This window comes from Vidua chalybeata, chromosome 12 (genome assembly GCF_026979565.1).
Source record: "Vidua chalybeata isolate OUT-0048 chromosome 12, bVidCha1 merged haplotype, whole genome shotgun sequence".
Taxonomy (NCBI): domain Eukaryota; kingdom Metazoa; phylum Chordata; class Aves; order Passeriformes; family Viduidae; genus Vidua; species Vidua chalybeata.
This window is the reverse complement of record NC_071541.1, coordinates 20570274-20590684: the sequence shown is the minus strand read 5'-3', so window position 1 is coordinate 20590684 and position 20411 is coordinate 20570274. Positions and strand designations below refer to the sequence as shown.

Sequence of the window (20411 nt, the reverse complement as noted above, 5' to 3'; positions counted from 1 at the left end):
CATTGATGTGCAGCTGTTTGAATCAGCTGAAGAAAACAGCACTTTACATCAGCACTACAACAAGCAATCTCCACTGCTAACTTACTGCTAGTGGCACTGGGTGGCACTGGGTATTTTATTTTGAGCTGTTACTGATCCTCCACAGTTCAAAATCATGGATGATTAAGAAATATGTTGTGGTTTCCCTGTCAGTTACCAGGTGGAGCAAATCCTTACAAGTACATGGACACGAAGGACACCACTTCACACCAGCCCAGTGCCCAGTCTGAATGCCTGATCCAAGGATACTCATGTGATTTATGGCTGTTGCTACCATGGTTTTCTTTTTAAACACTCAGGTTCTCTTTGTTTGCCTCTGTCAAGGATGTTATCCATTGTTCTCACACACACACGCCATATGCTGTATCAAAGCATGATGGACCATCTCCACCATGGCTCTCTTCACAGTGGGGCGCTGCTGCGCATGCCATAGGCAGGGGATCCTTTGCTCTCACCTGGATTAGTGATGGTGGAGGTAAGCCAGCTGGAGAATGGCCTGGGAAGAACACACAGAGCACAACATGGAGGTACATGGAGACGTATAAAGCCAGTTTGCATCTTGAAGTTGGAATAAAATGTGATAAAGCTGTAATTGGGTCGTTTGAAATTTGATGTTAATCTTTTGAAAATGTATTTGAAGTGCTGAAATGAAATTAAGGTACAAGAGCAGGTTATGCATCTCAACAGCAGGAACAGTCAAGAATGGTTTGAAGGTTCAGTTAATTATTTATCATTCTTTAATTGTGCGGTTGTTGGGTTTAATATAGTAAGTTCTTTTTAAATATGACAGTGAAAATCATTCCTGTTCCTTCTCCCTCCTTGTACTGTCGGCTCATTTTGGAGCTTCCCCTGTGAGTGTTGCAGTTGGTTCAGAGTGTTTGCCATGCAAAACAGAGCATTAAAAAGTAACGTCGGGGTACTATCAAGATTGCCATGTGTTTATATATTTATATGTATCTATAAAGAATACATGAAAATGGTCCTGTGACTGAAAAGGACAACCAACCATTGATCAGTATTTTTAGCAAGATCTGAGCATGCTTATGCAAATTACAGTGATAAGTTACCTCAGATTTAAAAGTAAGTTATATAAATGGTCATATAAATGGGTGTCACAATTAAAGCAAATCAAACACACACAGTAGTCAGATTTGTATTAATGTCTATAAATGCATACATGGACATATAAATACACAGGTACAGTTAGTTGTTGCTGTACAAAGTTAATGATGTCTGGGGCCTTGCTGGTGTTTAGTTTATTTGCATTTATCTGTCATTTAATCACACATGTCCACTGCCCATCTCCAGCCTGCTCCTGCCATATGTGTGGCTGTGGATGTGACACACAGGGTGAGCCAGATCCTCAATGTAGTGAAGAGGAGAGAGAAGGAACATGAAATGCAAAGGAGTGGTGTTGCTCAGTGTTGTGGCTTTTGGAGGACAAGTGACAAAATCAGAAATTCCAGAGGGATCCATTGGTTGCAGGTGTGAGTTTGTAACAGGCCAGTGTTACAGGAGTTTGGTGAGTTGTGGGTCCTGCACAGTTGATGTTACAGCAGTGGTATTTATTTGCAGTAATGTTCCTGTTGGACGGAGAAATGGAACAACAGGGTTAGGGCAAGTCAGTTTGTAAGGGTTTACAGTGGCTGATTTCCTGGAGTGTATGTGCTCATTTTTAAAGGTAATTCCTAGAATTGCAGAGGGCAAAGCATAAGGGATATGTTTTACTGAGCAGTGCTTGGTAAACACAGGTTTGTATTGCAGCACAGGTGATCCTGGTGGCTGCTCCTCAGGGCTTAGGTTTAGCCCAGCTTTTGGGACTCCTTCTGCTGTGGGGCTCCCCCGGAAAGGTGGCCTACCTACTTGGCCACTTTGTGGGGTGCCATTTCTGATAGAGATGCTTATAATCTTCAGATCCTTGGGCCAGCAAAGAAACACTGAGGTTAAATCCAGTCTCATTTGCAGTGCTGCTTGCTGCCACACTGGGCTGTCAGGGCACACTCGGACCAGTCTGCCATGGGAGTTGGCTCTGTTGGTCTGTTTGGGTTTGGTTTGGATACATCCTGGTTGGAGAGTTGGCAGTGTCCACTCCTCATCCCTTGTGGATGTGTGGTGTGTTGTACTGAACCTTGAAACTGAGACCTCGTTCTGTAGGGTCTCAAGAAACTAAGCAGTGAGCCCTGGCTGATTTTGGGGGTTCTGACTTCCAACTTCCAATAACAGATTTGTTGCTGGCATGCACAGGTTCTAGTTAGGCCATGTAACAGTGTAAGGCTGGCAAAGATTTGGGCTGTGCAGTAGGTGCAGGTTGCTGCAATCTAGAAACTTTCTGTTTGGTTGATTTCTTTTTTTCAAGGGTGGGTGATATTTCTATTATACAATGTCACCAGTTGGTTTTTGCTGAGGAACAAAAGGCACATGCAAACAGTAGATATTTTTGTAAAGTAGTTTGACCTGTGCTTGGGCAGAAGGTGCCCTGTGAGTGAAAACACACAAAGGCTGGATTCCAGCACTTCTCTGTGGAGGATGATTTCTGCTGGGTATGTACAAGGCTGGTCTGACAGTGGGCTGTTCCCAGGGGCTGCCTCCTGGAGCTCTTCATGGAGCAGTGGTCAACAGCTGAGGTGACACATTGCATGAGGAAGAAGTGCTGAGCACTAATATCACAGTATTTTGTTGGTAATACAATAATTCAAGGATTATTTTCCCTGACACAATTCTCCTTCCTACTCCCTTCTGCACTGGGCAGAATAGAGCCTGTGGTTTCTAAAATGCTCATGAAAATCAGTCCATTCCTGGGGTCTTTTGTTTCCTGCTGTGCTTGCCTCAGTGCACGTGAGAGAATGCACTCCATCACTCCATCCCTCAATTATGTGCAGCAGATAAACAAGGATTTATTTGACCAGACCAACACTAATTCCATAGAGAAGTTTTGCAGTATGTTTGAAGATAGAAGAGGAGGTTTTTAGGGATCTGGAGAGTCGCCTGTGCAGACTGGGATGAGCTGGGAGCCGGAGGGAGGAAAGGTAAAGGGCAATTTTATGCATGAGTCCACTTTCCGGTGTATGGCCACAAACCTGACACAGCGTTTACACTGAGGCAGAGCCCCAGGGCAGGATTCCTCTTGCAAGTGCCCTTAACTCTGTAAAGCTCTCAGTGACCTCAGCAGGACTGGATAACCTTGGTGTCCACCCCATTTGTATGTAGATCTCAGCCATGGGGAAGCTCCATGTGAGAGGTTATTCTGCTTACAGCGGCTTTGGTTAGGAGTGTCCTGTTAGGATGACAGATCTGAGGACATGGAGCCTGTAAGGTGAGTGTTAGGCTAGTCCATGGAGCAAAGTGGCAACAACCCGCAGTGCTATGGACTCCATCAGGGTGTGGAGCTGCTACTTTCTGTAGGATGGAGCAGAAAGGGTTTGAGGCACCCGGGGACATTAATTAGTGGTGGCATTGGCAATTCTGGGGAACGGTTGGACTCCATGTCCTTCAGATTATTTTCCAATGTAAATGATTCTGTGATTCTGTCATTCTGCTGGGCCAAGAGTCCTGTGTGGGTCATGGGTGGAGGAGCTGCTGTGTTGGTCACAGGGCTGAGTGCCACAGACTGGGGAGATGAGCTGTGGGGAAGGGCCCCTGCACTGCACCTGGCTGTGGCTGTGCAGGGGGAGCCGGGACATGTGCTGCCCACTCATTGGCTTTGTTTCTGAATTCTGTAGAATGCAGAGTGTCTGCTCAGGTGTATCTGTTTGAAGCTGTGTGGCAGCAGAGCAGGGCTGTGTGGATGGTGTCATGCCGAGTGGGATGGGTGTCACAGCTCTGCTGGCTCTGTGGTTCTGGCTGACACCTGCACATCAGTTGAAGATGAAATAGAAACCATACACAGAGAACAGAGGGTGATTGGTGAAAGGAGTGGGAGAGAGGAAGAAAATGCAGAGACAAGACATGTGCAGACCAGTTCATTTTTCACACCTGCAGCCTGTTGGTTCAGCCCTTGAGGTGGGAGCTCCATCATCCTCGCTGCACCCTTTGGGACTGGGCTGGGACGCACTGGGGTGCTGTGGAGGGCCTGCACAATGGTGTTGTCTGCTTTGTCACCTCCCCTGCTCCCAGGCTGGGATGAGCCCTTCTTGCTCCCTGCAGTTGCAGTATGGCCACCCTGCCTGGAAAAAGTTTTGGATGTGGCCAGATTCCTTTGTGGACCAGTGCCACTTCTTTCAGTGAAGTTACATAAGGAATAAACAAAAACTAACAGAATGATTTTGAGAGGAGAGTTTTTTTTGTTCTGTTTGTTTAATGGACTTCTTGACCTTTTGGGTCAAGAATTTGAGACCTTGAAATTGGGCTTGGCAATTTTTTTCCTTCAATTTTGATTTATTCCTGCTTTTTGCCACTCTTTCTCTGGTTCCCTCCCTCTTGGCTTATTTCCCATCTGCTTTTGGGAAACCCAGTGATGAGAAGGAGGAGAACAAACATCAGGGCAGCTGTAATCACACAGGGCTGAGCAGCTTCTCTGCTGAACAGGCTGAGCTCAGTTTTCAGCAGCAGCAGCACCTTGGCACAGTAGTGGGTCCACAAATGTCCTGTGCCCAGCTCAGGTCCTTCACATGGCAGAGGATGGGGCCGGCACTGCCACGGGATAGGGCAAGAGATATGTTACTGTGCAAAAAACGGCATGAGGCATTCTCCCTAGTCAGTGGTGAAGGTGTTCACCTCATCAAGGTGTTGCCTCTGAGGTCATCGAGATGACAGGCATATCAGTCAGCTGGAATTGTGTGATTGTTTGTTGGGGTAAGTCTCTAAGTCTTTAATTATTTTAAATTATATGACAGCAAGATTGAATAGAATTTTGAGTTGACATAAAATAATTAGGGGGAAAAGAGTCTCATCCAGCACTTTTCAGCCACATGTGTTTCATAAGAGAGTAATCTGCCAGCAGTAGGGATCAGGAGAGCTGGGCTTCACTTCTGAAGCAGGGTGTATTTCCTTGCTCTGTACATTCCCTTAGTGAGAAGAGGTTGTTGGAAAATGTAATGCATTCTAAACTAAGCAGTAATTCCCCTTCAAATTATATCTTAATAAAAAAGATAACATCTTGGGCAGTGTCTGATTTAGGCACACTGCATTTTAAATCTCTCCTAATTATAGTGCTCTTCGCTTAACATTCATTTAATGATGATCCTCATTTCTAAGGACAAGGTTGGCAAATAGGAATTAATGCCATTATAACCCGTGAGTTTCCCAAAGGAAACAAATCAAAAGCTCTGTGAAGGAAATGAAACCTTATTATTTATAGCAAGGCAAAGCACAGTCACCAGCCATACCTTGGTGTATCTGGCTCAGGGGCCTGCAGCAGATGTGGTTTGGAAAGGACAGTGCCCTGCTGCTGTGGGCATCGCTCCAGCTGGGGCACAGCTTCCCTTGAGGAGCCCCAGTCCAAGGCTCCTGTCTTGTCTTGCAAGTGGACCTTGGTTTTGTTTTGGTCTCAGTTTCTGATTCAAGACCAGGCTTCCTCTCATCAGCCCCAGAAATAACCACAGTGGTTCCCCAAGGCCCAGAACTAAGGATGGAAGGAAGACATCACATTTGTCTCGGTGGATCTGGAATGTTGTGGTGGATGCACATCTCTGCTGCTGTCCTTTTATCTCATGCTGATGTCAGAACTGCTTGGTTTGAAGGAGCACTGTCAGATTGTCTTCACAGGTGTTGATTTCAACACACACAGGAGATGGATGATTCTACTGGCTCCTTAAAAACCTTGGTCATCCTGAACAATGTTTCACTGGTGGAATTCAAGTGATGGCAGTGAGAGTTATGTACCAGCCTAAGAGCCCTTAGAGCAGTGCAGACTTGCACAGGCCCCTGCAACCCTCACAAATATCTCCTTACTTACTTGGAGGCTCTGAGTCTCTGGTGACTCAAGAGAACGGCTGGAGCTGTGTCAGGGAGGATTAGGGTGGATCTCAGAGAAAGGTTCTTCCCCCAGAGGGTGCTGGGCACTGCCCTGGCTCCCCAGGGAATGGGCACGGTCCCGAGGCTGCCAGAGCTCCAGGAGCCTTTGGACAACGCTGCCAGGGATGCCTGGGGTGGGGTTGGTGGGGTGTCTGTGCAGGGACAGGGGTTGGACTCCATGATCCTTGTGGATCCTTTGAGCTGAGGATATTCCATGATTTTATGAAGCCTCTGAAAGCTCTCTGTGTAGGCAGCATAGCCACAGCAAATGCCCACTTGCCCAGAGCTGGGCATTTTCAAAGCACTGAAATGAGTGTTTGTCCATTCTACAACAGCAGCCTCGAGGTGTTGGTAGTGCTGCTGCCTGCAGGGGATAACTGAGTCAAAAAGCTGAGCTCATTTCCTGGGATGAAAAGCAGTCCAAGCAATCTGATAAGTGGTGAGGATTGTCCCTGTCCCTGCATTCAGGTGTTGCTGAAGCTGCTGGGCTCCTTCCAGGGACTGCGCAGATGCTGTTCAGTTTGCAAGAGGAGGCCTTTACCCTTTTCTTTTCCTTTTTCCCTTCTTCTTTTTCTTCTTTTTCCCTTTTCCCTTTTCCCTTTTCCCTTTTCTCTTTTCCCTTTTCCCTTTTCCCTTTTCCCTTTTCCCTTTCCTTTTCCCTTTTCCCTTTCCCCATCCCTTTCTCTCCACATTTGTGTTTCTGTGAGCAAATGAGAGGTGATGTGAAATCCTGGTTGTCGAGCACAGCTCGAGTTCTCTTTCATTTAGGCCTTAATTAAAGATGTCCATGCAGGGGACCCTCACCCCGTGCCCACACCAGCACGTGGGTTCCTTCTGCTGTCCTTGGTCTTGGGTCTCCTGCTGAAGTGACACCAACGTCTGTCCCTGTTCTCCTGAATGACTCCTGAGCTCACTGCTTTGCTTTAACCCTAGCTGACAGCAGGCTTCATCTCTCCAAAATCTCTGTTTCATGAAAACATGTGACTGATTAGAAGAGACAAATCCTTCTACTTAGGAAAGGGCTTGTTTTTTTGCTCTGGAGATACTGGAGAGCACACAGGAGAGAGCTCTGGTCAGAGTTCCCCCCGTAAAGCCACCAGGAAAACAGCCCAGAAGACATGAACCCGTGGAACAACTCATTTACTTGCTCTCAAAATGGCCTCCCTCTTTCCCCTTTTTTGTCTTTTATTACGTTCTCTTGTGCTCACAGTGTTAGCTGTTGCATTTCTGGATGCTGGGATGGACAATGAGCATTGGCCTGGCATCAAAACATGAATTGTGAGCCTCTCCATTGCTGGGCAGTGCTGCTTTTCTGCAGCACCTATGGCTTTGTCCAGGTGGTAGAGGCTCCTGGAACTGGACAGGTGTCTTCTGTACAAATTACAGAAGTGAATGAAATGACACCTTGTTAAGGAAGAGCGTTATTGTGCAACATGTGATTGGTGACACACCGAGGAGTGCCAGCTGTTCAGGGATAGGGATGAGCCCAGGGTAATCACTAATTGTGACCTGCAAAAGTGCTGTGAGTTCTTCTTCTGCGCTTCATGGGGCTTTGATGATTTGTCCTCATGAGTTGGGGTGGGGAAGGGAAGGGAAGGGGAGGGAAGGGGAGGGGAGGGGAGGGAAGGGATGTTAGCCCATTTTTTTCTTTGGCTCTATTTCTGTTTTCCTAGATTTGATTTTCTTCCCCATCTAAGAGTCTTTTTCTTGTTTATTTTATTTTTTCATATTTTTCTATATTGTCTTCTGGTTGATAATGGAGGTGACATGGTTTTGATAGAACAGATACTATGTGAGTTATTTTTTTTCCTGAAGCTACTTAAAATATCACCTCCCTGCAGATGACAACCCAAGGTTGCCAGAAACATTCATGCTATAAAACCAGTTTAGTTTACTCACCTTTTATTAGTGTTGCCTGCGTAAGAAAAAAAAATCATTAACTTTATCAGAATATTGAGACTTGAACATCTCTTCACTGCCAACACAGAAGCAGTTTAATTTTAAAGTGGCAAAGGGCAGAGTTTCTGATAAAAATGTAATTTGTAGCCTCTGACTGCAAAAGCTTATAATGTGCTTATTCTCCTTTAAGTCTGTGTAACGTGGGTGAGATATCAGCTTAAACAGCTGCAATATCAAAGCCTTTACTTGTCATTATTATTTTTCCCCTACAACAGTTTTGGTGAAATTCAAATACATTTTTAATAATATTTCCCTTTTATCTCATGATCAAATTAGTTGTATGCTGCCTCAACATGAGTTAAATCACTTAATGACCATTTAAAAATCAACCATTAGGTTGGTTAAAATTGTTCCAACAAGATTCCTGGATGCAGGACAATTACTCTCTTAGACCATCTTTGCTGTGTTTGGGAAGAAAATTTTTTGAGCTGTGAGAGGTGTTGGTGGCTGCTGCTCCAGCATCCCACATCCCTGCCCTGCACAGCAGGTACATCCCCAGTTCCTGCTGGCATGGCTGCAGCCCCTCAGGCATTAGTGGCCATGGCACAGCAAGTGCGGGGCTTTGTGGGGTGTCTAGGAAGGGTTTCCTCTAACAAGAGAATTGTCCAGTCTTGGCACAGCTGCCCAGGGCAGTGCTGGAGTCCCCATCCCTGGAGGGATTTAACAGCCCTGTGGATGTGGCTATCAGGGACATGGGTTAGTAGTGGCCTTGGCAGTGCTGGGGAATGGTTGAACTTAATGGTCTTTGAGGGCTTTTACAATCTAAACAATTCTATGGCTTTGTGATTCTGTCCTACACCAAACAAAAAAAATTTTCCTTCTAACTCAACAGTGCAACTGGGAGCTTTTCCCAGTTCTTCCCTGACAATTGTAATGCACCCAGGTCCCACACTGATACTGTGGGATCCTGCTCCTGAGCACGCTGCCCAGATCCCACACACACTGCCCGGATCCCAAACACACTGCCCGGATCCCAAACACACTGCCTGGATCCCACACACACTGCCTGGATCCCACACACACTGCCCGGATCCCAAACACACTGCCCGGATCCCAAACACACTGCCTGGATCCCACACACACTGCCTGGATCCCACACACACTGCCTGGATCCCAAACACACTGCCTGGATCCCAAACACACTGCCCAGATCCCACATACACTGCCCGAATCCTGAGCACGCTGCCTGGATCCCAAACACACTGCCTGGATTCCAAACACATTGCTTGGATCCCACACACACTGCCTGGATCCCAAACACACTGCCTGGATCCCACATACACTGCCTGAATCCTGAGCATGCTGCCCGGATCCCAAACACACTGCCTGGATTCCAAACACATTGCTTGGATCCCACACACACTGCCAGGATCCCAAACACACTGCCCAGATCCCAGGCACATCACCGGTGATCAAGCACTGGCTGTGATCCCATGCCAACTGCCTTTAGACCCATCTGATCATTTTCCAATGCTTTTTTTTGATGTTTGTTTCTCTTGGGCAAATGTGGCTGAGAAAATAATCTGGAGGGACCAAAGTGAGTGTTCTCATGGGAAAAACCGATCGATGCCAGCCACAGAGTGCCATTTGTGCTGCAGTTCAGGGGCTGAGGGGGAGAACACCACTGTTCAGTCACCGTAGATGACTTGGTTTTCTTCTGCTTTGATTCTGTATTATTGTAATTAACCACCCTGAGAAAAAACAGTAATTTGGGTAGAAGATGCTTCAGAACTGGGCCCTGGCTTTTACCACAGCTGGCAGTCCCCTTCTGCTTTTTATTCCCAGGTGGAAATGCTCCGACCGACCCAAGGGTCAGTCACAGCCCCTTGCTACCCAAATCTTGCTCTGTAAACCCAGCACAGGCAGTGGGAAAACCTTGTTCCTCTGCTGGCAGGAATGGTTGCCTGGGGCTGTCTGGCAGTCTGGCTTTAACTTTTGGTGGGAATTTGGTTTCCTGTGCCTATATCCATGTGGAAGCCACCAACAGTCTTGCTGGTGGCAGTGCCTGGAGAACCCAGCTCTGCTGGCTGAGAGGAGCAGCACAGCCTGGAGTGGGTTGGTGTTTTGGTTCCTGATCTCCCGAGGCAGTTCAGCTGGGGGATCCCTTGGACAGTTCACACTCCCAGTTTCCCACACAGAGAGGGCAGCAGCTTCTCTCTGTGAGCAGCTGTAAGTGGCCAAACCTTATTCCAAAGCCATGCTGTAGTTGGAAAAGTTGACTGTGTCTTGTAGGGGCCCGCTGGAGTTTGAGGTCAGTTATTTTTACTTCTCTGTGTTGTTCTCTCAGATGTTTGACTCTCTCAGAACAATGGCTCCCACCATGCTGCAGCCACTGCCCTGTGCCACAGCTGCTCAAACCTCCTCCCATCCCGTGCCAAGGGTCTCATCTCCTTACTTTAGCTAAATATAGAGTTTTCAAGCTCTTGCAGAGAGCCTAATCTATACCTTTACTGAGCTTAGCCAGCTGAATCCAGTGGCAAAAGCAGCTGACACAGCTTTGTGGGTAGAGGAATCTTCTACATTCTCTTACACGGGCTCTAATCTACCAAGATTTGTTTAAATTTTCTACTGATTAATCTGCTGTTTTTCTACCATTTTTTCTGGTGTTTTCTACCAATCTGATATTTTTCTCTATATATGTACAGGATTCTGAGGACTGGATCGTTGTGATGGTGATTTTTCCTGTCGGCAAACTTCAGTTTTGTGTGCTGGCTTCCCAGGAACACACAATAATTTTGTATTTTTTCAAGTAATTGTTTAATGAAAAAAATCAGCCAAATATGCAGTTGCTTTGACACAATTCCAAAATAATGATTTCTGTTCCCAGTCTGGCTTCAGAAATGAGAGTGTCTCTGGCTTTAGTTGCAGAGCTTCTGTCACCCTGGGCTCTTTGTTTTGAAGGGAGCTGGGTCCCACATTGACAGTTGCAACAGGGGCACCATACCCACCAAGGTTTCTGGCAGGGTCTTATTTTGACACAACAGTTACAATGGTAAGAAAAAGGATGTGTTGCTGTATCTTAGCTAGTTTGGCCTTTCCCAGCGTGGTTGCAGTCTTGATTTTGTTGCTGCTGTTCTCCAGCAGCAGGTGTGTCTGTGGTTTGCCATGGTGACGTGCACCACCGTGGGCCTTGGGGTCAGCAGGGGGTTCAGAACCACCTCTGGCAATGGGGGCTCACAGTGCATTTTAACAGCTGCTCCCCTGCCCCAGGTATGTTTCTGTTGGTTCTTGGACACCTGCACCCTGCCAGGGGCACCCAGAGCCCTTAGGGAGTGGGTCTAGGGACTCTCATGGGAGGAGTGGGCACAGGATTGTGTGTTATCCTCCTTTATCAGCACCCAGGTCATGGCCTTCCTGCTTCTGGATCAGCACCAGGTGCTGCTGGTGTGTCCACCCTGTATGAATTTCTCCCATTGCTGAACCAATTTTTGGACACGCTGGTGTCCTGCAGAGCTTGAATGGAGTGAGAATGATCTGAGAGGTTCTGCGAGGTGCTTGGTAGAACCGCTGCCTGGCCTTTGGGATGGAGCAGCCATCCTCTGCTCTGTTTCCTCTGGGCGGAAACAGGAGCTATAAACTCCAAACTCCTGCACTCGTCAGTGCTCAGCCCTGCTGGGGAATGCCAGGAGGCAGAATGTGGCCTTGTGCATGGAGGTGGCACTGCATGACCCCTGCCCATACCTTTTCCCTGGCAGAAAAGCAGTGTTGGTGTTCTCTGCCAGCTGAGGAGCACTGAGGTGCTCTGCTGGCAGCTGTTCCCTGCTCCCTGCAGAGCACTGGGGAGGCATTTCAGGAGATGAAGTTGAGAAAACCCAGGAGAGCTCTTAGCACAGTGTGATCCAGCCTTTCTTGTGCTGGAGCTCAAGGTGCCTCTGATGCCTCTGGTGGGTGATCTTGCCTAGCTAAGCTCCCACGGAGCCAAGGCACCAGGGATGAATCCCACAGCACTCCACTGAACTCTTTTCCCTGTGTGGTGTCTTGCAGCCTGGGCTGCTCCTGACAGCAGGAGGAGCAGCAGGAGCAGAGTCCCCTTTGCCCTTCCTCTGTGGTCAGGACAGTGCTGGACCTGGCTTCTTTGGCTGGCTGCTTGGCACTTGGACTGTGCAGACTTCTTGTCTTGGGTGCTTCAATGCTTAGCTGTGTGCTTGACTCCTCCCCAGCCCTGTGCTCCCACAGGATTGTCCATGGGCATGCCCAGGGCTGCTGCTGGTGTGTCCCATCCAAACCCACCTCAGTGACATTCTGGCACAGCCAGGAGTGCTGAGCTGGGTGTCTGCTTCACCTTCTCATCTTCCTACATTGCAGCAGAGGTGAGACCTATGGAAGTTGTGCACATGGTATCCCTTGCCAAGATCCCTTTGGTATTTCACACCTGCCCACACATATTTTGTGAAGGTGTGTTTTGTTAATCAGGTTTATGTGGGATGGTACTGGGAGACCTCTGTGCAGGTGCAAAATAGTCTCCTTGGAAAAAAAAAAAATCTGTGGGTCTCTCTGTCACATTTTCATGGAGTTCCACAGTGGGCTACTGGATGGGCTTCTGGCTGGCAGCTTTTGGAACAAGCCCTCAGGAATGTAGGCTACAAAAACCCAGTCTGTATCAGTGTACACGGCCCCAAAGCTCGTTTGGGCAGGGTGCTGCTGGTCAGTGCAGCTGCATGGCAAACACATGGAGCTGTCATCATTAATGGTATGCTTGGGCATGGTGGGGCTAATGTCAGATGTACCTTCTTGTGTTCCAGCTGTGTTGGTGTGGAAGAAGAAGAGGCACCAGATATTGACATCTATCATTGTCCAAATTGTGAGAAAACCCACGGAAAGTCAACCTGTAAGTACTCTCGTGCAGCCAGTCCCCGACACACAGCAGGGTGGGGGTGTTTGAACAACAGGAGCTTTTTGTTTTGGTCATTACAAAAGGCACACCTCAGTATCATGCCATTAATACTGGAATTCAAACCAGAAGGTGAAGAAAGATGTTAGTGGGAGGAAGCTGCAGGTTGGATCACGGAGCTTTTGCTGCAGCCTTAGGCAAGTGTGTGAGCTCGTACAGACACTTACCTGGAAAACTGCAGTCCCTGGCCCCACAAAAAACTGAGTGTCCTTCCTTGGTTGAATTGGGCCCACACTCAGTAATGTGGGCTAGAAAAACCCTGTGGAGGCAGCTAAGTGCTAATAGAGGGAGTTTTGGAACCTACATGGAGTCTTCTGTCTGCAGATGAGAAGAGTAAGAAGCAGTTTGTTGTGCTTGGCCTGGATATAGAATTGCAACGATTTCAATGTCAGTCAAAATTGTAGGATACACTGAGGGTACCAGTTCTTGCAGTTCTTTCACAGGAAAAAGATTCTCCCGAGCAAAAGTGACAGTTGATCTCAGTGGGAGTTTTGTCTGGGAAGGAATCGTGGGATGTGTTTGCTTTGGTCAGATTAATTCACAAATTCTTTCTATTATACAATGGAGAAAAAAAAAGAAAAGAAACCAATCCCTGTGAAAGATGAAATGCTTTGCTTGAAAACCAGTTATTATAAATAAACAACAGTGCCAAAGAGGATCCTGCTGCTCTGCAACCTGAGGGCATCCTGCAGAGGAAGAGCACCACGCTCATCTGCTGGAGCTGAGGGAATCCTTATGACCTTTTATTTACTGTGAAATAAGGGATGACTGGAAAGTGACTCCTGTTGTGTTAAAATTCAGAATTTTTAACCCAAGCAATTATTTCTGTATTTCCTTAATTGTTAAAGTTTAAGAAATTTCTAGTGGGAATGGGCTGGAGTCTGAAGTGTTTGTTTTGTGGGCAAAAAATAGAATTGTATTTTCACTGTGATTTTTTAAAAATCAAATGTGAACTGTAAACCTGAATGACCTGCAGCTGCTCCTGTCTCCCAGAGGATCCAAGCTGGCAAAATCCCCATTGGGGGGTTGGTTTTGAAAGACTTAACAAAATCAGTATGTCCCTACAAAATATTGTGGTTTGAAAGGATCAGCCTTTCTACTGTTTTGTTTTCCTGGTTACACAAATAACCACAAATCATTTTGAAGTGAATGACTTGGGATTGGAGGGGTGGGGGGGTGATTACAGGCTCTCCCAGACTGTTCCTAACCCAGGAGGGAAGAAGCAGCACAGGATCTCCACCCTCTGAGTCTGTCAGTGCATAACATTGAGATGGGTCTGATACTTTGATTTCTTTCACTTTTTAAAAAAATTATAAATTATGAAAGACACCTACTTTTCAGGGCAAGGCAAAACCCTATAATCAGGAATTGAATATCAGTTCCATAAAAACCGGGGTGCGTCATCCTAGAATTCAGACATGGCAGTTTTGATAAAAAGATTGCAGGTTTAATATACCAGTTATGATGAGGAGAGTTGAATTGACAACAACATTCTGATGCTTTTTAAAAGGTTTCTGTGTATCCAGTTATTTTTATCCAAATAAAATTCCACTGATGTGTCCCAGAGAGCATTCAGCCCAGCAGAGAGTGCTGCTGGAGCACAGTTCCAGCCCCTGCCATGGCAGGGACACCTTCCACTATCCCAGGCTGCTCCAAGCCCTGTTCAACCTGGCCTTGGGCACTGCCAGGGATCCAGGGGCAGCCACAGCTGCTCTGGGCACCCTGTGCCAGGGCCTGCCCACCCTCACAGGGAACAATTTCTTCCCCATATCCCATCCATCCCTGCCCTCTGGGAAGCCATTCCCTGTGTCCTGTCCCTCCATCCCTTGTCCCCAGTCCCTCTCCAGCTCTCCTGGAGCCCCTTTAGGCCCTGGAAGGGGCTCTGAGCTCTCCCTGGATCCTTCTCCTTTCCAGGTGAGCACCCCCAGCTCTGCCAGGCTGGCTCCAGAGCAGAGGGGCTCCAGCCCTCAGAGCAGCTCCAGGGCCTCCTCTGGATCTCTCCAGCAGCTCCATGTCCTTCTGGTGTTGCAGCCTGCTGATCTAGGGCAGCTCTGCAGCTGTGGTCTCAGAAAGTGTCCCTTGACCCTCTTCCCTCTGGGGATGCAGTATGGAGGGAATGCAGACCAACATCCGTTCTGTAGGACAGCAAGGACACTTCCTTTTCTCCCTTTGACAGCATAGGCAGTTTAATGAGATACAACACCAATCATCAAAGAAGTGAAGTGCAAAAAATTTATTTAAATATAAATCATTGCTATCCTTACCTTGAGTTTTGGTGACATGGACACAAGCTGCATAGTAATTTTCCCTGCTAATATGTAGAATCGTGGATTCTGTGGGAAAAGGAGGCTGTTCTACTCTAGCCCATCCTTGCAGGGTACACCAGGCCAGGGGAGTTAAAAGCTGGAAGAAGTGAAGGAGGGAGCGGCTTGGCTGGTGAATTCCATCTGCTGGAATTTGCATGGAGAATGTCCTGTTGCAGGGCTTGGGCACTGCTGGGAGATTGCTTCCTTTGCTTGTTAACTGCTCCAGAATCTGTTCAGATCCATTATCCAGCACTATCAGCTCTGTAATAAAAGAGCAGGAGTTGTTCCAGCGCCAGTAGTTCACTGGTAGGATTTAATTATTGTGAGACTAGCAAAGGGAAACACAGACACCAATTGTCTGTTATGCGACTTGTCTGGATTTAAAAATATAAGTGTATTTCTGGAGCTCACCTTCTACTAGATATGTTTTCCAGATGTCAAATTTAAAAATAATTTTCCTCTCCTTACATTTTTCCACTTTTCCACTGTGGTGAGTGGCTGCTCTCAGAAGATTGCTTCCTGTCACATGGCATTTTAAGCCATCCCTGCTTAATGAAATGTGTAGGGACTTCTCTTTGGGAAAAATCATCCATATTCATCCAACATTTTCTGACATAATTTCAATAAAATGTAAGGGCTTCATTTGGGCAGGCTTGGCTCATTTTCATAACACAGTCTGAAATGCTGAGTTTGATTGCTGCCTCATTTGCCACAGTGAAAATCAGGAGAAATCCTTTGGATTCAGTGGAGTTACAGAGCTGTGAGTGAGCCAAAGGCTGTGGCTGGCTTTAAGTACTTACAACCTTTGGTGCTGATCAGTAGAGAGCTCACAGGGTGCTCCTGGGTATCTCTGCTCTAGGGAAGCACCCTGGTCATGGCTGGAACAAGATGGGCTTTGAAGTCAAGCAGTCATTTAGGTTGGGAAAAACTCCAAGATCACTTAGTCCAACCTGTGACTGATCACCAGCTTGTTAAGACCAGAGCACTGAGTGCCATGTCCAGCACTTCCAGGGCATGGGGACTTCCATGAGCACTTCCAGGTATGGGGACTCCACCCCTCCCTGGGCAGCCCTGTCCCATGCTTGACCACCCTTTCATTCTTCCTGAGAATTCAAGTTGATGATCCCTTCTACACAAATAGGTTTGAAATAATATATGCATACCTGTGAATTACTTATTTTGAGATACAGTTTTTGTAAAAATTTATTCCCTTTTTCCCATGTTGGACTTCCCAAAGGTTAAATTTGTATCAGAAAGATCTGCAGAAAAATAAATCTGTGGTAAATTACAAAAAAGTAGCTTTTCTGGCCCAAGCTGGGATCTTGCACATGAGAATAAGTCTTTAGTCCTTACTGTGGTGTTCAAGGCAAAGATAAAATATAGAAAGTGTGCCTGAAAATGGCCAAGGGTCAAGTGTTTGATGCAGTGTAATGGACTCCAGCTGCCATCCAGGAGACAGCCCCTCCTGAGGAATGCTCTGGGGTGAGGAATCCAGGCTGCCTCTGCAGGAGGGCTGAATGGGAGAGCTGGATGGGGAGAGCTGGATGGGAGTGCTGGATGGGGAGGTTCATGGGAAAGGTGGATGCCTGCCAGCTCTTGGTGCTGAGGCAAAGAACTCCCTGGAGGTTTTGGGAGAGTTGCAGTGAATTTGTTAATTCAGCACTGATCTGTTGCCTTCATTTCCCAACGCTCTGTGCTATCTGGAGTGTAATAAAGGAACGTGCTTAAGCTCTTTAATTTTCCTGTGGCAAGTGACACCTCTTTCCCTGGGACTTGCACTCAGTGCGAGTGCAATCAGTACACTCGTGGTGTGGATTCAGATGTGGAGGTTGGGAAGGGAGGGAGAGGAGGAAGGTTTGGCATTCAAGCCAGGCTTGTTTCCTTTGTTACCACGAGCATTGAATTAATACACTAAGCCTGAGAGTCATTAAGATAAAGAACTAGCAGCTTTAATGAATATCTCCAGCTAGGCTGGAGCCTGCATGGAACTAATAAACCCAACATGCTTTGTGCAAAACCTGGGATGGACTCACTCGGAGATGTTTTTCCTTGAATTATTCCAGGGCTGTGGTTGGGAAAGCAAAATTTGCTCTTTCCAAATCTCAACTATTATAGCTCTAGCCTCCAGATTCCTTTCCTAATGGAAAAGTGTATGGATCTGTGTGTGTGCAAAGAGTGAGGAGTGGGTGCCATCTGTGAGAAGTCTGCTGCCTTCCCTTACTGTTTTGATAACTTGGGGTGAAATACTGAATTTCATGATGTAAAACAAGGGTGGAAAATGAAAGTATGCGACATATGAAAATTCTATTAACAGAGGTTTTGAATGATACAAATGAGGAAAACAAATGATACAAATGAGTTTCCTACCAAAGTGAGTTTCTCTAGACTCACTGTGGAAGCAGGAACAGCTGAGGGAGATAGTCTGACTCAGGGAAAAAGCTGGACCAGTTTTTCCTGCTTTGTGCTATCTGGCTATCGGAGGCAGGGGAAAACCACACTGAAACCTGACTGGCTCACATGTGCTCATTCCTGCCGGCCCTTTATCCCTGACGAACTGTCCTGATCCCTCACTGGGAGCACAGTCAAGGGGCCTCAATCAGCTGCAGCTCTGAGCCATAATAAATTCCCTTCCCTGCACTTCCAGCAACTAATCCTTTTCCTTTTCCTTTTCCTTTTCCTTTTCCTTTTCCTTTTCCTTTTCCTTTTCCTTTTCCTTTTCCTTTTCCTTTTCCTTTCCTTTTCCTTTTCCTTTTCCTTTTTTTCCTTTTCCTTCTTTTCCTTTTCCTTTTCCTCCCCTTCCTGTCCTTGCTGTGTGTAGGGCATACTAAAATCCCATCAAACTTGGTGTCAAATGCAGCACTACTGGACAGAGCTTTATTCTGAGGTAATTCCTGATGAATGCATTCTCACAGATCTGTCCTGCAGGTTGTGCCAAGGGGCTTCTGGGGAGTTTTCTGGTGAGGATGAGGAGCAGTGTGAGAGCCCAGGATGTCCAGATCCGTGCTTGTGTGAGGCTGCAGGCACTGTAGTTCAGCAATTACTCAACTGCTGCCCTCTGCTCCAAAATGCTCACTGCTCACCCTGTAATGGATGTTCAGCTGCACCACAATTGTTAAATGGGGCACTGAGAGCAATATTGAAATCTGCAGGGCAGCGTAGTGGGGGTTCCCTCCACTCTGCTCATGTGAGAAATTAAAATAAGATTCATCCTTCCTGCCAATGTCTTAATAATTATCTCCAATTTGACATAGTACAATTCATTTTTTTCAGTGAAGAAGAAAAGAAATTGGCATAAACATGATACCAGCCAGACAATGGAGGTCAAGCCTGTGCAGAATGGGAGCCAAGTGTTTATAAAAGAGCTGCGAAGTCGGACATTTCCAAGGTGGGTTTCGGTGTTGGTGGGGTACAGGGTGGGGTCCTGTGAGGTTGGGGATGGTCTGTGCTGGAAACACTGCAGAATATTGGTGATTAAATCAGTGCTGTTTGATTGCAGATGTCCCAGGCTCTTCCCTTTTTCACATTTGTGCAGGTGTATTTAGATCTCCTCTCAGTTGAGCCCAGTGCCTGTGGATTTCCATAGATGCTGGGATTTGGGAAGGCAAGGATCATGGAATCAGAGAATGGTTTGGGTGGGAAGGGACCTTAAAGTCCATCTTGTTCCACCTCTGCCATGAGCAGGGACACTTTCCACTACCCCAGGTTGCTCCAAGCCCTGTCCAACCTGGCCTTGGACACTTCCAGGGATCCAGGGGCAGCCACAGCTGCTCTGGGCACCCTGTGCCAGGGCCTCCCCACCCTCACAGGGAACAATTCCTTCCAAACATTCAATCTAAATCTCTCCTAGTTTAAAACTCTTTTCCCTTGTCCTATCACTATCTGCCTCTGGAGAAACTCACTCTTGCTGTTCTTTATAAGTTCCCTTTAGGCATTCAAAAGTGGCTCTAAGATCTCCCCAGAGCCTTCTCTTCTCCAGGCTGAACCAAAGCGTGTTTGGCCCGTAGAACATTCACTTGCATAAGAAGCTAACCCACTTATTGCATAGAATTCTCCAGTTCTCAAAATTCTAATGACTTTGCTGAAGTCTGTCCCCATCTTGGACAGAACAATGACATGCTCAGTCACTGGGTGACAAAGGCTCTCTCACTGGGGTAATGAATGGTGCTAATTGTTAGGTGACATGTCCCACATGTTATTAGGCTGCTTCACAGCCATTTGTGAGAGTGATCATTTTCTTTTAGCTCTTTAATGTAGGCTGTAGCCAAAGAAATCCTTAATTATTAATAACTAATTATTTTAGAAGAATCCTTGGAGACTGGCAAAATAAACACAGAACTTCTTCCTTTTTATGGAGAATTTAATTTCACACTTTATTTAAGATACTTGTCTTAGGATGCTTAAAGAAAAAACTGAAAACAATCCTGTAAAGTGTTTTGCAGCTTTTACAGATGTGTTTTGCTGAATTCAGGATCCAGTATTTTTACTTGCCTGTCTATTTCCATTGGGGCCTGCAAGGTTTTTTATCTTTGCTATTTGTCTTTTTTTTTTTTTTTTTTTTTTTTTTTTTGTAATTTGTAATTTGACAGGTTGCACAGCTCATTTTAAGAAAGATTTATGGCCCAGGCAGACTGATTTCAGTAACCTCGGGTGACCTCTGAGACTACAGTCACATGTACAGTATCTCTGAGTCACTCCAAAATTGTTATAAATAATACAGCCCCCCCATTTTTTCTCTTTGTTACTCATTAATGTGTGCATAAGAAAATCCTGCTGCCAAATGAAATCTCCTGAGACAGGAGAGTCTGTAGCACAAAGAAATGTCTGCAAGATCTGGGACTCAGACACAAAGTCTTGTGGAGGAATTTTCTCCTCCAAAGCAAATGAACGAGATGTGCAGATGGGACTGACCAGGCCCCAGCACTCGGCACCCAGAGGCTGCTGGAGGGGACAGGGAGAGACCAGGAGCATAACTGGTGACTCCCAACACGAGGCAGGGAATGACAACCCCGAGTGAGTGCTTGCGAGGGTCTCAGGTCAAAAGGAACACTGAAGGGAGCAAAAAGGCAAAAAATATTATTCATGTCATCCTGTTCTAAAATGTTGAATACCAAAATAGTGCTGGAGTAGCAAGAGTAGCAGTGATAGCAATTAAATTGATTATTCTCTGTGAGGGTGGAGAGGCTTGGCACAGGGTGCCCAGAGCAGCTGTGGCTGCCCCTAGATCCCTGGCAGTGCCCAAGGCCAAATTGGACACTGGGGCTTGG

The 20411-nt window shown here is 46.6% G+C and overlaps 1 protein-coding gene across 2 annotated transcripts in view; it reads left to right on the top strand.

Moving 5' to 3' along the window:
* PHF2 (PHD finger protein 2) overlaps positions 1-20411 on the top strand; it is a 53725-nt gene that overhangs the window by 11038 nt on the left and 22276 nt on the right. For both annotated transcript variants that reach the window (XM_053953953.1, XM_053953951.1), the window contains exons 2-3: positions 12693-12778; positions 18418-18532. In XM_053953953.1, coding sequence (XP_053809928.1) covers positions 12693-12778; positions 18418-18532 — 201 coding nt within the window. The remainder of the gene's footprint in view (positions 1-12692; positions 12779-18417; positions 18533-20411) is intronic.